The sequence below is a fragment of the Geotrypetes seraphini genome, chromosome 14 (assembly GCF_902459505.1).
Source record: "Geotrypetes seraphini chromosome 14, aGeoSer1.1, whole genome shotgun sequence".
NCBI classification, from domain to species: domain Eukaryota; kingdom Metazoa; phylum Chordata; class Amphibia; order Gymnophiona; family Dermophiidae; genus Geotrypetes; species Geotrypetes seraphini.
In genome coordinates this window covers 15,164,923-15,183,302 of record NC_047097.1, presented here as the reverse complement: position 1 = coordinate 15,183,302, position 18,380 = coordinate 15,164,923, and the positions used below count along the sequence as shown (strand labels likewise).

The window sequence follows — 18,380 nt, the reverse complement described above, 5'->3', positions numbered from 1 at the left end:
GGGTAACCAAGGAGATTACCATTCTCCCGTTGTCCCCACACACAGCTTTGGGACACCGTCGCTGAAAATGGGACATTTTGGCTTCCTGAAGCTGTGCATGGGGACAACTGGACAGGGGATCAGAAAAAGGGATGGTCCCGTTCAAAATGGGACGTATAGTCACCTTAAGTATGACACATCTTATTCTCTTCAAGATGTAATTGGACCAATATGTATTGCACAAAATTGCAAGTTGCTAAGTGAGTCGAAAATAATACTATTTAGTAAAAACAGTTCTTGGTGCATCCACTAGACTCTGAAAGAAATGTAATTATAAACTAGTACTTAATAGCAATGAGCAGTCTGTGCTTAAGCAGTGTTGTAGCTTCTTTCTCCGTAACATTAATTAATCAGGGTCGATTTCTCTTTCTTTCTCTGCACTTTTAAAAATAGATAGGGAAGGCTATTTTCAAAGCAGTTTACCCACATAAAATTGCCCTCCTCCTCTGTGGGTTAAACGTATTGTGTTGTTTCACAGAGAACATGTATTGCCTGCAACAAAATTAGGTTCTTCTAGAACAGTGCTTCTTAACCTGATCCTTAGGACACACCCAGCCAGTTGGATTTTCAGGCTCTCCACAATACATATGCATGAGATAAATTTACATACCAAGGAGTTGGTGCAGGCAAATCTCTTATACATATACATTGTGGAGATCCTGAAAATCTGACTGGCTAGGTGTGTCCTGACCACTAAGGTTGAGAAGCACTGTTCTAGAGGCAAGAAAGCACAGAGCTGACTGACCACCATTTTGAAATCCCTGTGAACTGTTGAGGCCACAGACATTGTCCTTCAAGTAAAAGAGACTGAAAGTCTATGCCAGTGGCATGGCCAGCCCAGTATTTACAATGTGAAATTCCATGGGGGTTTTCCCTGAGAAAATATGCTTGTAGGGATTTGTAAACCAAATTCCCATTGGCCTGCAAGCACTGGATGTGGTTTCAAGATTAGTTATATAGAAGGAAGCATAAAGCCTCAATTACTTTTGAGCATATGCAAAAATCAGTAATGATATGTTCAGGTGATGTACAATTTTGCATTGTAATGAACGTTATCGCTTTTACTCATACTTCAAATAGACTTCTCTTTAAGCTGTGCATTTTCATTTTTATTTAAATTTTCAGTTATTGCATGTATCTTATATCATCTAATACTAGTTTATGCTGGATTAATTATTCTGATTAAGGAAGGTATGGTAACACAGTTCCCTCCTTTTTAGACTCAACCAGGAACCATGGGAAGCAAAGCAAGAATTTGTGGCACGTGTGAGCCTTTCTCAGGATTTGGTTTATACCCTGCAATATTGTCAACAATTCAGATCTGAACTACTGACATGCCGTGCAAGGATCTTGGGGAGATGCACCTTTTATTCAAGATTTGAATTTAGTTTCTCTGTGTGGAAAGGTTGACACAAGTGTCCTCCATGGTTTCTGCTTTCTTAAAGAGACTGATCTTATTTTGCATATATAAGCTTTGCAAAGGAATGTTTACAAAGAAATTGGGAAATACTACAAAAAAGAAAGAAAACTGTGAAAGCAAAAAGGAAGAAGCTCTTTCTGAAACAAAAACTCCCAAAATTTCGAATGCCATAAAAAGCACTGTCAAAAAGATTGCTAAGTGTCCATCTGCACGCAACTTGTCAGCAGAAGACACTAAAGGAAGCAGGGATTTCTCACTGTCTCCAACATTCAGTTACAGGGTAGCTATTTCTAATGGACTGAAAAAAGGTGATTTTGCAGCTAATAATAATGAAGATTTACTTCAAGAGATATCTTCAGTCGAGAGTTCATGTACTGAGTCATTAAGTGAAATAAAAGGAAGTAATAGAATAAAGGAATACGTATCACACACAATGCCAGTAAGGCGTAATAGAAAAAGTTTAAATAGTCTAGCTCCATCTGATGGAAGCTCAGATGGCGAACGTACCCTACATACTCTGAAACTGGGGGCCTTGAAGAAACTAAGGAAATGGAAAAAGAGCCAAGATTGTGTCTCTTCAGATTCAGAAGGGAGCACTTGGAAAAAAACCTGGGGACTGCGGAGCAAGTCTCTCGACCGAGCAGGTCGGCAGCAGAAAACAAGCACTCTTGAACCTGGCTTTAGTTCAACTAGTTGTATAAGCCAGACGCATGATGTTATGGAAATGATCTTTAAAGAACTTCAAGGCATTAGTCAAATAGAGACAGAACTTTCAGAGCTAAGAGGACATGTAAATGCTCTTAAGCAGTCAATTGATGAAATCTCTACCAGCGTTGAAGTTGTACAAAGTGAAATAGAACAGTTGCGTTCTGGGTTTGTACAATCTAGAAGAGAAACAAGAGATATACATGAGTATATTAAACAAATTGGTCATCAAGGTAACAAAACAAGTCTTCGATTTCTAAATGTGCCTGAAGAAAGATATGAAAACTCAGAAAATGTTGTTTACCGAATTTTAATTGACAAAATGGGATTTTCAGATGCACAAAACACAATTAAAGTTGAATTTGCCCATAGGTTAGGGCAGCAGCGAGACTGTCCAAACGCAAAGCCAAGACCCATCCTCGTATACTTTGCATCACCACAGGAAAGGGATATCATTTTAAAAAAGTGTTACAAACTTAAGGGGACAGGTATTGGGATTTCTACAGATATTTTTACTCACAATATAAAAATGAAAAAAGAGAAAGGGCTACCATCTTCCCAAACCTATGAAAGCATGGACATGAAACTCTCAGCCACTGATCTGAACACAAATCAGGATTACTGGGATTCACTTGATGACAGCGATAAAGAAATAGAATCTGATATTAACAGGAACAGTTATGCCATGATCTCAAAGTCAGATTTTCAGATAAAAGCAATCGGCTCCAAACGAACTGAAGAATCTCCAGACTCAAGAATGCTTAACAGAATTACTGATGTCAATGCATTTGCAAATAAAGAAGAATATGGTGAATCAACTTATCAGTCATCAGGATCAGATAGCCTTGAAAAACAAGATAAGACCTATTATTCTGATGTGACACCCCGTTGGCATTCACACAGTGATTATCCGACACCTAAACTTAGCCGTTCAGAATCGGATTTTTCCAAATTGTGCCAGTCTTATTCAGAGGATTTTTCAGATACACAATATTTTATTAGTGGCAGTACGTTGATGTCATCTTCTGATCGAGAGCTTTGGCAAAGAAGGCAGGAGGATACATCTTCTAAGTGGTTACTAAACTCACAAGAACAACCTTTCACTAATGAAAGTCAACCTTGTCTAGAACAAAATGAAGTAGAGACTACTGAAACTGCTGATAGTGGTGTAAGCAATGGAATAGTTTGTATATCAGGAGACAGAAGTCGTTACAGTGATTCACAGCTTTCTTTACAAGGTGATCTTTCACCATGGAAAGACTGGCAACATTTAAAACATGGCACCGACTCGGGTCTGGATGTGTCCACACAACAAGGCTTTGTTTATAATATTGACAGTTCCTCAGACCAGCAGTTAGAAAATTACACGCAAAATTTTGAAAACTGTCCTAATACAGACATTCAGTATGACACTGATAACTACATTTTTGTTGATGATGTTAATTCCCTATCATGTCCTGGGCTTGACAGTGAAGCACAAAATGAATGGGTGAGCCAGTATGATGATTATGTGGAAACAAGCACTAATGACATTTACCAAAATCAAAACAGATTGCCCATGATGTATCGAAGTCAGAGTGAGTTACAAAGTGATGACTCAGAGGATGCACCTCCTAAATCATGGCATAGCCGATTAAGCATAGACCTTTCTGATAAGACCTTCAGTTTTCCTAAATTTGGGTCTACGCTTCAGCGTGCTAAATCTGCTTTAGAAGTAGTGTGGAACAAAAGCACTCAAAGTCTAAGTGGGGGTGAAGACAGTGGCTCCTCATTTATGGGAAGATTTCGGACTTTATCCCAATCGACTGCAAATGAATCTAGCACAACACTTGATTCTGATGTGTACATAGAGCCTTACTATTACAAAGCTGAGGGTGAAGATGATTACAATGATAGTGAGACAACTGCTGACAATGAAACAGATTATGTGGAAGTCATGGAGCAAGTTCTCGCCAAATTGGAAAACAGAACTTGCACAAATGAAATATTTGAGCAAGTTCAAGAACATGAAAATTCTCCCAATGAGATTTCTTATACAGTTTTACAGGATAATGAGTATGACACTCAATATAACAATTTGGTTAGTGAAGAAATACTGGATTCTTCAGAGGAACTAAATTTTGAAGTACAAGTAGTGGAAGATGAAAATCAAAACTTTCCAGAGCAAACTACTGAAATTCCAAAGAAAAATAAAATGCGGCCATCTTTTAAAGAGGCTGCGCTGAGAGCATATAAGAAACAAATGGATGACCTTGAAGAGAAGATTCTTGCTGGAGGTACTGATATTTAAACATATATTTTAAATGTTATAGTGATTGTGAACAACAGTTTTATTATCCTACATGCAACATGGAATAAGATAAGTATTCTAATTGTGAACTCAAAATGCTATTTGATACTTAACATCTAATTTTAATCAGTGCTAAAATGCTAAGTAGATTGTACACATCAAACTATAATGAAACTATTGTTTTCAGCATGATAAAGAAATTATTATTTATTTTAAACATAAATGAACAATCAAGCTTTGATTTAAGAGTATAAAATTACCTTGTAGGTTTCACTTAACTAGCTGATTATCAGTGGACTTTAAATGTTTTGTATAATTCATAAGTTTTAGAAGAAAATGTCAAGAACTGTCATTTTTCTTCTATACAATTTTATACGCTTTTATTTTGAAAGAATTGATTTTTCAGCACACATAATTTATTATCAATATTACATTTAAGAGGGTAATCATAAAAATCAATACTAGTCTTGCAGACCTGGCCTCACATAAAATTTCTCTCGCCACATACAGTTAAACCTCTTGGCACATTTTAGGAGCTATTCTTACCCAGATAAGTGTCGCTGAGTATCAGTCTGCAAAGTGTGCATGTAAACAAAACTTCCCCTAGACCTTGCCACACAGAATACCGCTCCTGAATGCGAGTAACATTTATTGTGGCAATAAATGTTACTCGCATTCAGGAGCGGTATTCTGTGTGGCAAGGTCTAGGGGAAGTTTTGTTTACATGCACACTTTGCAGACTGATACTCAGCGACACTTATCTGGGTAAGAATGGCTCCTAAAATGTGCCAAGAGCTGATAATACCACAGATAATGCAACTGATAATGCCACAGAATTTTCAATGTAACCTTAGGCACTAGTTAAATCGATTTGAATGAAGACCACTCCAATATCCAAATGATCAACTGTAAGATATTATCTCACAATTTTGCCATACTTCATTCTCTGATTTTTATTAATCTTACTGGTCCTCAGCACTCAAACTACTCTCATTGTGCTGGGCTTTATGCTCCAACATTGCGTCAGATGCAATGGTTGGAGTGAATGGTAAAAAGAGGAAGTGGGAACCTTGAGAAAGCCCTTAGAACCACACAGGCGAAACATGTTGGTGATTTGGAGATTCTACCCCTGTTGAGTAGCGTCTTTTGCACAAGTACATATTTATTTGAATGAGTTAAATTATAACTATTAAAAATAACTAAAACATTTATTGCACTGGATCCGATGACGAGTGGGAGCATAAAGCCCAGCACAATGAGAGTAGTTTGAATGCGTGGTGGCCCACTGAGGACCAGTAAGATTAATAAAAATCAGAGAATGAAGTATGGCAAAATTGTGAGATAATATATTGCAATTGATCATTTGGATATTGGAGTGGTCTTCATTCAAATCGATTTAACTAGTGCCTAAGGTTACATTGAAAATTCTGTGGCATTATCAGTTGCATTATCTGTGGTATTATCAGCTCTTGGCACATTTTAGGAGCCATTCTTACCCAGATAAGATTAATAAAAATCAGAGAATGAAGTATGGCAAAATTATGACAGAATTTTCAATTGCATTATCAGTTGCATAGTGAGGGTGAGAGGCGCCCGGGGTGGTGGTGCCCCTCCTCCATCCTTGTTTCTGACCCCCCCCCCGCTCCTTCCCCAATCCCACCTGCCACTCATGCCTCCCCTTCCCTTTCCTTGTACTTCCAATTGAAGTTGTTGCTTGCGGCGGTCAACAACGTGCTCCTCGTGACCCTGTTGGCTCTCCCCCTGACGTCACTTCCTGTGTGTGGCACCTGGAAGTGATGTCAGCAGGGGAGAGCCGATAGGGTCGCGAAGAGCATGTTGTTGACCGCTGTGAACAACTTCAGCTAGAGGTATGGGGAAGGGAAGGGGGTGCACGCATGGAGGGGAGGAAAGGGAAGAGGCGGGGGTGGGGAGGAGAAGGTGCCGGCACCCCCTCCCTTACTACGCCACTGGTCATTATAGAAGTCATTTGCTAAAAGAAACACCAGCATTTACACAGCAAAAACCTGTATAAATTGCCAGAATACCCTCATAGATGTGCTAATGTGTGCACAGTTATGCATAAATGTTAAATATACATCTGTGTGCTGATGCTGGAAATATATGCATATGTTCAATAGCATATATTTTACAAGTGGGCATTTACTTGGGCGGGACTCACATTTATGCTTATAATTTCTAGAACACTATAAGTTATGGGCCTGATTCTATATAGTCCCCCTAAAAAAATCAGCGTGAACTAGTATGGCACCATGATTCTAGCTTGGTGCTGCCTAAGCGGGCTTAAGTGTCACTAGATGTCCTTACTCTAGGCATAACCAATTTATGCCAGGGTTTTCATCACCTATGTAAGGCACCGAGGTCCAGATTCTCTAACTGGTGCTGTTGGCCAATCACACAGTGGCACCGGTTAGACCATCATGCATTTGGCAAAGGTAGGCGCCAGAAATGTAGGCTGGGGTTTTCCAGGTCTACATTTCCGGTGCCTAACTTTGATATGAAACACGCCTCTAAGGGCGCTTTAGGGTGCCTAATGCCACTTCTGGCATTAGCTACGCCTACAATGGTGTTGGGCACTGTGAAGTGCTTGCGGAGTCGTGAGTCTGGTGTCAATATTTTAGGTGCGGTAGAAGCCTTGAAATCAGTGAAAAATATTGTTTAAACAGTATTTTTCACTGAGCGTGGGTGCCTACTGGCATCTGAAAAAACAGCACCGTTTAGGCAGGGGTGTCAAAGTCCCTCCTTGAGGGCCGGAATCCAGTCGGGTTTTCTGGATTTCCCCAATGAATATGCATTGAAAGCAGTGCATGCAAATAGATCTCATGCAGATTCATTGGGGAAATCCTGAAAACCCGACTGGATTCCGGCCCTCGAGGACCGACTTTGACACCTGTGGTTTAGAGGATCCAGGCCCTAATTCATAAAGAGACAACTAACTTGAAAACATGCCCACAATTTGCCCCAACCACGCACACTTGTAGGTAGGCGCTTTGGACTAGGCATTTACTTTTTATAAAATCATGTTTTTCGAGTTGCACACCTAACTTTCAATTATGTCCAATTAAAGCTAATTATGAGGTGTTAAGTGCCAATTATCAGCACTGATTAAGCCTATTAATTAAGTTAGGCACCTACATCAAATAGGCGGGCCAGTGTAGGTGCTTAACTTTAGGCGAACTATATGGAATTTGCCAGTATCTGTGTACAATCTCCTGAATCTAGAAGTGAGCATATGGTTAGTTTGATCTAGGAGCGAGGTATAGTTAATTTAAATCAGTTCTTTCCATTCTTTTTTATTTTTTTTTTTAACTTATGTTTATTGAAAGCGAAAAGGATCACAACCAAACAGTATGTAAAAATACAGTAAAGTACAAAAACAACCAAATACAAACAAAGTGCAACAAGGGAGTGTCTGTGATCCCTTGTTCACAGCCAAGTAAAACTGTGTGCCCCCTCTGGAGGTGCAGAATACCTATGGAGAGAGCACCTAGTTTGTGGCGCCCATTTGGGGACCTAACCCACAGTTTGGAAGCTCTGGTGTAAATGCTTGTGGAAAAGCATGTGTTTGCATATATACCCAGTTATGCTAGCATTATATGTATATAGGAAAGTAGATGCCTACTTAATATTATAGAATAGGCCCAGCATAGGCGTTCCTTTAAAGAACCACTCTGTTTCTGGATAATGCTGCTTAAAATCTTTAATGACTGCCCCAACACCATCCAAGTAGTGCTTGGGGGAAGAGGGGCGGTGTCTGGGAGCAGAGGCAATAGAGCCAGAAGATATCTAGGTACCACCAATATTCAACACAGGTACCCAGGTAACTCTCTGGGCAAGTTAGCACAGTATAGTAGTTTCCCTAAGTTCTCTGGCAGCTACCCTATACAGTACTTAGATATTTTGCACTGATGGCCAGGTATGGCTTCACATTCAATATTTTAAATGCCAGCCACAGAATTTAAAAAGAATGCATGCAGATTTTCAGAGCAAAACTCTCTCCATCAACTAGCCAGTATATTTGAAGTCAAGACTTGGAGGGTCAGCTGGGTGACTCCTGCAGTCAGCCCGGTTATTCAGTGCCAAGCTGTTTCCAGTGATCGACATTGAAAATCTGGGTTGTTCTTTGACCAAGCCAATATGCAACGCTAGCCAGTTAAGTTTATACTGGCAAAATATATTCCAGCTATTTTAGTGAGCTATGGTAATTTGACTACTAAACTTAGCTGGCAATGCACTGAATATTGCCGGATAGCCGGTTATATCACATGATACAACCGGCTACCTATTAAGCGCTAAACTGCAATATTCAGAGGGATAAATTACTATCTCCCACTGAATAATAATAATAATATATCGCAGGACCTGAATATTGCCAGAGAGCCAGTTAAGTGCCATTTAACAGGCCAGGAGCTATTACTGGCCAGTTAAATGGTTTTAAATATCAGTAGTGTGAGTTTTGCAGGGGGAACTGTCAAAGCAAACTTGAGGAATTGAGCTTGCTATGAAACATTGAACAAATTTAAGGGGCCCTTTTACTGAGGCTTAGTGCATGCTAACAGAATCAGTGTGTACTAAATGTTAAGAAGCCCATGTTATACCTACTGGGCTTCTTTGCATTTAAAATGCACTAATTTCTATTAGCACATGTTCAGCTTCTGTCAAAGGGTCCCTAAGTGATATGTTGCAAAACTTCCTCCTAATAGCCATACCTATCCACAGAAGATGTTTTTTGGGAAAAAAAATATGTAGAATCTAAATATATTCATGTAGTAAAACGAATTTGAAGTTCATAAATGCCATAAACTCTAGATAATTGTCACCTTGACTATATTGTTGCTCATTATTCTTTCTTGCCATCAAAACAAAACAAAACACAATTTGACACCCTCCCTTATAAGATTAATGTTTATGCCTTTGTGTTATAAAATAATTGATTTTGTGCTCATTAGTGCCTTGCAAGCTTGGGCAAATTATTACTTTGGGAATTTCTTTTCTATCAAACATAGAAAACCAAACCAACCCACCTAAGTTCCTTTACCAGAAAGAGAAATGACTTCGTCATGGAGTTTATATTGTGGAAGATAGTATTAATAAGTGAGAGAGTTTTCAAAACGACCCACTTTGGCGCAAAGCCCACAGCAACTCCTACCCCTGAGCTTTGCACCAATTCTTGAATGGAAAGTACACACATTCTTTATTTTACTTTACCCATCTTTTAGGTATATTCCACCTACACCAAATTGCAGGTTCAGGACAGATTATAATAAGTAAGAAAACGGGAACAATTCATTCTGAAATATAACGCACATAGTTCAATAAAAGTAGTATGACAGAAAAACGGTTCATCTTAAAATCTAACAAACATGATCAGCTCAGTCTACTACTACTACTACTACGACTATTAATTATTCCTATAGTGCAGTGGTCTCAAACTCAAACCCTTTGCAGGGCCACATTTTGGCTTTGTAGGTACTTGGAGGGCCGCAGGAAAAATAGTTAATGTCTTATTAAAGAAATGACAATTTTGCATAAGGTAAAACTGTTTTATAGTTTATAAATCTTTACCCCCCCCCGAAGTCCTGCATGTTCCCCCTTCTTTGCAGTATCCTCCAGCTTCCCCCCTGGCCTCCCCGTCTTAGTTTCAACTAATTACCGCAGCCTACAGAGAGGATCACCGGTGCTGTAGCGTTCCTTGCAGGCGGCCTCCACAGCACGTTCCTTTTGCGTGGTCCCGTCCCAGTCAGGGGCAGGATCGCAGCACAGGAAACGTACTGCCGAGGATGACGGCTGCCTGAAAGTATCGCTACAGCCCTGGCAATCCTCTCTGCAGGTAGCGGTAATTATCTGAAGGTAAGAGCGGGAGGCCAGGGGTGAAGCTGGAGGATGCTTCAAAGAGTGGGCAGCACTAGTACAGACCGTGGGCCGCAAAATAGCACCTGGTGGGCCGCATGTGGCCATGAGTTTGAGACCACTGCTATAGTGCTACCAAACGTGCAGTGCATGAAGACGACAGTCCATGCTCGAAGGAGCTTCCAATCTAAACAGGCAAGACAGACAAACAGGATGTCATGGATACAGTTAAGGGGAACGGTTAATCAGCTGGCTGGGTTGGTGGGGAGTAGGGTTATGGATTGAAGGCTGTATCAAAAAGGTGGTTTTTCAGTCTGCTTTTAAACAAGGGAAGGGGATTGGTAGACAAACTCAGGTAATTTATTCCAGGCATAGGGAGCAGCTAGATGACAGGAATAAAGTCTGGAATTGGCAGTGGAAGAGAAGGGTACAGCTAAGAGTGGCTTATCTGAGGAACGGAGTTCTCTGAGAGGTGTATAAAGAGAGAGAAGAGAGGAGAGATATTGAGGAGCAGCAGAATGAACACACTTGTAGGTTAGTAATAGGAGTTTGAACTGTATGTGAAGGCGAATAGGCCAGTGAAGTGATTTAAGGAAAGGGGTGACATGAGCGTAGCGAGGTTGGTAGAAGATGAGCCGTGCAGTAGAGTTTTGTACAGAGTGTAGGGGGGAGAGATGGTACCCCAATTTATTGCAAAAATGATTGTCCCACACAAATCTGCTCGCTCATTAAGATCCTCTTCATTAAATTTGCTATCAGTCCCTTCATTAAGAATCATAGGCACAAGACGCAATGATATATTCTCTGTAAAAGCGCCCACACTGTGGAACTCCCTTCCAAATTTTATCAAAAACGAAAAAGACCTTGTTGCGTTTAAGAAAATTTTAAAAACATATTTATTCCAGGACGCATTTGACTTATAAAACATAGTCTTTTTTAGGTTTCCATACCCTTCTTTTTCCCCTTAACCCATCTTTACCCAATGTGCTTTTACCCTTGGATGTTAAACTTTAACAGATAACAAAATTGTAACTTCTTCCCTTGCTTCCCACCCCTTCATGTTCGTCAATCTTTGTCAGTTTCTTAAGTGATTTTTTGTCAACTAAATGTATATCTGTCTCTTAATTGATTTTTATTAACTAAATGTATTGCCACACTCTGATGGTTTTTAATTGTACATCGCTTAGGTATTGTGATAAGCGATTCATCAAATAAAGGTAAACTTGAAACTTGAAACTACAACGGGACACCAGTTAGAAGTAGATTGCAGTAATCTAAGTGTGAGGGTACCAAAGAGTAAAGGAATAACAGCCATATAATAGTAATATTATAAACAAGTTCAGTTGGAAACAAGATATTTTCTTCTGGAAATTATTCCAGGATAAAATTGCCATGAAAAAAACAACAACATGCATTTATTTATTTTAAAAATTTATTACCTGCTTAAAACCTAAGCAGTTTATAAAGACAGTCATAATACTACAATAGCACAACAAAAGTTTTGAAAATGCAGAAATATGTGCTGCTGTCTTCCCTAATCTGGCGCCTTCCTACTTTTTACCCAGGGTGGTGTAGATTGCTGTGCCCGCTTTTACCTCAGGAAAAGTTGGGTCATTTTCAAACAGACATTTTTGCCTAGGAAGTTTCTATTCACCTGGGCAAATGTGTTTTGAAAATACGATGCAGGGAAGCCCAAAACATCATTCTGTTTTCAAGAATTAGTTTTATGAGGAGTCTTGGTGCACAGTAAGAGCAGTTCTATAACAGGGTGCTTGCATGCATAAATGTACAGAAAATTGGCATTTACCTGTATAATTTATTTATTTAATTGGTTTTCTATCCCATTGTCCCCAAAGAGCTCAGAACGGGTTACAAGTTAAACATACAAACTATACAGTTAACAGGTTACGATTTGCACTGAATTTGCCATAATTTCAGTACAAGTTTACGTTACAAGTTATTATTCTAACTTAATACATACTAATATACATAATATACAGTTTACCGTTACAATTTGCCATAGTTATCCTTACAGTGCAGGTTTTCCAGTACGTTTTATCCTAATTGACACAGACAGTTTACAGGTTGGATTTGCCATAGTTACAGTGCAAGATTTTACAATAGAAGTTTCATTATACACTGTACACAGAAGTACACGTGTGGGTGTATATATATATATACACATACAGTCAAACCTTGGTTTGCGAGTGACACGATTTGTGAGTGTTTTGCAAGATGAGCAAAACATTCCTGCAAACCATAACTCACAAAACGAGCACTGTCCCGATAAACAAGCACATACCCCCCCCCCCCCCGAGAACCGGCATCGCACCCCTGTGCTGGAAGCGGCATCTGCCTGCCCACCCAAACAAGCTCCTTACCCCATCTGCTGCGTGCCGGTGCCAGTTAAGGAAAGATCCCACCTCTTGCCTGGGCTGAGCCTTGAGCATCTGCGCATGCTCAAGGCCTTCTGGCTCTCTTTTCTTAACTGGCATCGGCAAGGAGCTTGTTTGGGTGGGCGGACACCCACCCACCACCCACCCACACCACACCCACACACCCACTCACACCACACCGCACCACACTCACACCACATCCACCCACAACCATACCACACCCACCCCACACACCACACTACACACCCAGAACCACATCACACACCCACACAGAACCATTCCACACACCTATCCACACCACATCCATACCACACCCACACACATCCACAACCACACCATACCCACCCACAACCACACCACCCCCACACACACCACACACCACATACACACAACCACACCACACATCCACACACACCTATCCACACCCCCACACACCACATCCACACACACCCACATCCAGACACACACACACTGGTAGGTGCCTATGACACACCTACTGAGATAGGTTTATGTTTATTGAGAGTTTCTATTCCGCTATTTATGACTGGGAAGTCAATTCAGAGCAGTGTACTTGGTCTTCTGCAAAGGTGTTACACTATGTTACACTGTATGGTAGCATCTCTGTAGAGATGTTACCATACAGAGTTACATAGAACATCTGTGAGATGTTACAATACATGGGCTTAATTGGCTTGGTAATTGAAAGTGCCATTTGAAAACCGCGTAGTTATATGCCGTATATAAATGTTTTAATAAATAAAAAATAAATTTTCAGATAGGCGCCTGATTCGGTAGGTACCATGTGGATGTCTACACTGAGACATCCATCCAGAAAGTGGATGTGGCTAGGGGCAGCGTTTGGACATGGATTGCCTTAGGCGCTGGTAGATGTCGATGTTAGGCACCGGTAAATGAAGCCAAGAAACCCTAGACTAACACCTAACATTATGATGCAGCTAGGCACAGTTCTACAAATGACACCTAAATTTGATTGACTTGCAGTAGGCACCATTTTCTAGGCGCCTACCGATTTAGGCGCTGTTTATAGAATTAGACCCACATTGAAAGTTTGGAACTTGTTAGCAGTAGTTCTAACAGTCATAAACTTCACCCTGAATCTTTCCCATAAACCTTTTAAATTCAGATACCATAAAAAAAATAGTGGAATCGATCCTTAAAGGGATTTATCTGGGCCATATTCAGAGTGGCTTAAGTGAGCAGGAGAGGCCCTGCCCCACTCTGCCCCCAGCCCTGCTCCATCCCTCCTCCCAGCCCCACCCCCACATGTACCTTGTGTTTCCTTCCCTGAGCTCAGGGCCACGTCTGGAAGGTCTCTGCACATGCATGGACGTCAATGTAATTTCACGCACATGTGTTGATGTCATCACATCAACGGGCACCCGGAGAGTCCTCTAAAAAGAGTACATATCCGAGTTGTCCCAAACATCTGGTAACCCTACTTTGGGCTACTCAACCATTAATATTCAGCAGCACTAAACTGGGTAGTGTCACTGAATATCACTTCTGACCACCCATGTCAAAAATGGACAGGTCAGGGGCAGTTCAAGGGGGCTGCACTGAGGAGCAGCTATCATTTATGGAGGGGGATGGCAATATTCAGTGCCAGAACCTGCATAGCAAACTTGGCCAAGTTAAGATGGCTCAAAACTTGTTCTAACTTTGCTGGTCCCAGCACTGATTCAGCTTCCCTCTTTCCTTTCTCCCTCTGCCTAGACATTGATATTCACAACCCTCCCTTCCCACTGGAATTGCCCCACAAGCACACTGGTCCAGATAAATTCTCCAGGCCTATCTAATATCACTGGTGGTCCAAGTGGGAGTGATGGGGGCAGAAGCAAAACACACTTGCTTTTGCCCCTTGCCGATGCAAAAAAGAAAATAGCTGTTATGAGAGGTCATATGATAGCCGTTTTCCTTTTGTAGCTGCAAGGGGCAGGAGTGAGCAGGCTTTGTTCCTGCCCCCATCACCCCCACTTGGACCACCAGGGATATTAGGTAGGCCCAGGGGGTTGGAGGGAGGGAGATAGTAAGTGTTAATGCCTAGGGGAAAGGGAAGGGATGGAAGTGGGCTGCATTAAAGACAATAGAAGGATCACAGGGCTTTTAAAACAAAAATTAGTTATGCAAGTTATGGCCAATATTCAACTTGGGCCTGCATAACTGTCTTAAGCAAGCTCTGGCTGAATATTAGTTGGGGCCTGCATGAGTTCCAGTGGCCAGCCCCACTGAACTCAGCCTTCGATATTTAGTACAGGTGCCATTACTGAAGCTAATGTAGCTGGTGATGGTCAGCGTTTAAAAAAAAACTTTGACTGCTTCTGGCTGAATATCAGTTGGTATATATATTTAGCATTTAAGTCCCCCTCAAGAGAAGATGCAAATGGTTTTGCTTATAAAAAATACATGTAGGACCCCATCCAGGCTCCACCCTAATTCCTCCCCTGTGCCTGCTTACTGCATATGCTTAGGATTACCAGACATGTCCTCTTTATGGAGGACTGTGTCTGGGTGCCTGGAGGGATTTCCAAAACCCAGCAATTTGGCTAAGTTTTAGAAGGCCCCGAGCTCGGGGTCATGTCTGGATGTCCTCTGTGCTAATGCAGATGTCGACATGATGATGTTACATACATGCGTGCATGCGCATGATGTCATCGGGTCAACGTCCACCCATGCGCCGAGGACATCCAGAGCTTGGGGAAGGAGACAGGCAGTTCATATGGGGGCGGGGCTGGGGGCAGAACAGGGCGGGAACAGGTGTCCGCTCTTCCTCTTAAAAAAAAAAAAAAAATCTGGCAGCTTGCACCATACAATCTTTTAGCCGTGATTTAATTTTATATGATTTCTTTTACACACAAACATGGTTTATAAAGTTACCATCAGACATCTGTCCTAAAGTCACTCAGGAAAATGTATACAGTTAACCTTATTTAGATATGTTCAATACAGCCTTGAACACTCAGAAAAACTTAACCAGATAAAGTTGTCCAGCTAAATTTCCTGCTCATCAGCCCTGTTAATATTGATCTCACAGTATTTTTCTGTTTCATATGGTGTCCAAAACTTACTGAACCACTGCTGATAGTTTAGTGCTCAAATTCTCCCCAAGCTACTGGTGATTGATGCAACATCACATATTCTTTTTTTTCCACCAGTGTTACTTTGCTGTCATTAGATCACATTATTCAGGGTCCCAGAAGGACTATCTTGTGCCAATAACATTTTCTCGAGGATGGATGCATTAAATTGAGATGCAATTTGCTATAATACAATTTTTAGTAAAGTAATTTCAAAGTATAATAGATGAGTCTACAAATTAACACTTGCATCAAGGATTACAGTTTAATTTCCTCTGAAGGAAATTTGAATGAGAACCATGCTATGAGAAAACCCCCACCTAGTACACGCTTAAAGGCTTTTATTCTAGTTATATACCAGTGTATGGCTAAATGGTTTTAATTATGCACCTAGATGTGATGGGGTGGATGTTCACATGGGTGGAGTTTAAACAGAATGTGGGTATTGCACATAATTATGCATGTGGATACTGAAATCTTATAATCTGTGCATGGCATTTTGCTTGCTAGGCTGGTGTAAGTGTGCCTTAAATATTGGCTTGTTTTCTGCCAGTTATAAGAACATAAGAAAAGCCCTCACCGGATCAGACCGAGGTCCATCCAGTCCGGCGATCCGCACACGCGGCGGCCCCTTTAGGTACTCCCTAATGGAGACCCAGATATACCGTAGCCCTCAATATGATTTGCAAGAAGGTGTGCATCCAACTTGCGCTTAAATCCTAGAACAGTAATCTCTGTCACAACATCCTCCGGGAGAGCATTCCAAATTCCCACCACGCGCTGTGTGAAAAAGTACTTCCTGATATCCGTCCTGAACCTGCTGCCACTCAGTTTCAGTCTATGACCTCTTGTCCGTGTCACATCCGAAAAAGTTAGTAACGCTGCTTCTTGGTCTATTTTATCAAAACCTTTTATTATTTTAAAAGTCTCTATTAAATCCCCTCTCAGTCTTCTCTGCTCGAGGATAAATAGTCCCAGTTTCCTAAGGCGTTCTTTGTAGCTCAAATTTTCCAATCCCTTGACAGGTTCATGGCTCGCCTCTGTATGTCAGCATTCTATAAAGTAAGTTCTTACTTTCTTTATAGACTAGGCTTCAATAGATAGAATTACACTCCTTCCTCCATATTCATGTGGGTTAAGTGCAAAGCCGGCCCGTGAATAAGAAAATTTTGCAAATAACTTTTTTTTTAAAATTCTTTATTCATTTTCACTTCAATTAACAAGTATACAATATGATATCTTATAATATACAAAATCACTTGTACATTCTTAACCATAAATCTTAAATACTTTAAATTATCCCCCCATCCCATCCTCCCAGCCCTCCCTATATCAATAAAATTCATTCATATATGTATTATATCCCTTCTTATTATAAAATTTCAAACATTTAAAGGTGTCTAATCATTTGAATATTCAATCAATGGCCCCCATATCTTTTTAAACCTATCATAATTCCCATTCTGTAAAGCAAGAACTCTTTCCATCTTATATGTATAACATACTGAATTCCACCAAAAGGTATAGTTAAGTCTTGTATAGTCTTTCCAATTTCTAGTGAAGTGTTGAATGGCAACTCCTGTCAATATTAATAATAATTTATTGTTAGATATTGAAATTTGACTTTTAAACCTCATTGAAGTACCAAATAAAATTGTGTCATATGACAAGGCAACAAAGTTTTCTAATAGCAAATTAATTTGGGGCCAAATTGATTTCCAAAAGGTATTAATACAAGGACAGAAATAAATTAAATGATCTAAAGTCCCTGCATCCTTATTACAATGCCAGCATCTATTAGACCTAGAAGTATCTACTTTTTGTAAACGAACTGGAGTCCAAAACACTCTATGCAATAAAAACAACCATGTTTGCCTCATAGATGCCAACATTGTAGACTTTAATCTCCAAGACCAATTTGCAAATAACTTTAGGACTGACTCTAACTCACCCCATCTCCCTCCCGACTCTGACCCACCCATATCTCCCGGACCTCTGTACATCTTACTTTTAAAGTCTGGTAGTCTAGCAGTGAAGCAGGCCAAGAGTGATCTCCCTAAGCTCTTGCCCCATGCAGAGCATGAAAAAAAACATAGCTGCTGTGAGTTCCCACTGTTGTCTTGCGAGGCCATGGGAATTCACAGCAGCCATTTGTGTTTGCGGCTCTGCACAGGACAGTAGTGTAGGAAGATCACTCCTGCCCCACTTCACCACTAGACCACCAAGCTTTAAAATAAGTTGTGGAGAAATCTGGGAGGCAGGGGTGGGTCAGCACTTAGTGCCGGGAACTGCTCCTGAAATGTGGTGTAAACCCTCATGCCTAAATTAGGCGCAGATCCCCCTTATTCTGTAACCACATGTGTAAATTCAAGGAACACTCCCAATCCACCCTTAACGCTACCATTTCCCCACCCCCCTTTTTGGAACTCATGTGCAAAATTTAAGCTCACATTTTTCACCTAAATTTACACACACAAATTTTATTCTAGTGCAGTAGGCACCATCATTCTTAAACCTGTGGGTTGTGTATTTCTGATCGTGAGATCTGGTGTTCTGCCCCATTTTAT

At 40.7% G+C, this 18,380-nt stretch overlaps 1 protein-coding gene across 11 annotated transcripts in view; it reads left to right on the top strand.

Annotated features, from left to right (window-relative positions):
• The window catches only part of UNC13C (unc-13 homolog C), a 769,821-nt gene that overhangs the window by 268,330 nt on the left and 483,111 nt on the right, over positions 1 to 18,380 (top strand). Inside the window, exon 1 of one of the 11 annotated variants that reach the window (XM_033920481.1) lies at positions 1,273 to 4,440. The exons of 9 other annotated variants lie outside the window; for them this stretch is intronic. In XM_033920481.1, coding sequence (XP_033776372.1) covers positions 1,464 to 4,440 — 2,977 coding nt within the window. In that variant the 5' untranslated portion in view covers positions 1,273 to 1,463. Of the gene's footprint in view, positions 1 to 1,272; positions 4,441 to 18,380 lie in introns of those variants that run through there. One more of the 11 variants, XM_033920492.1, reaches the window with a different exon arrangement.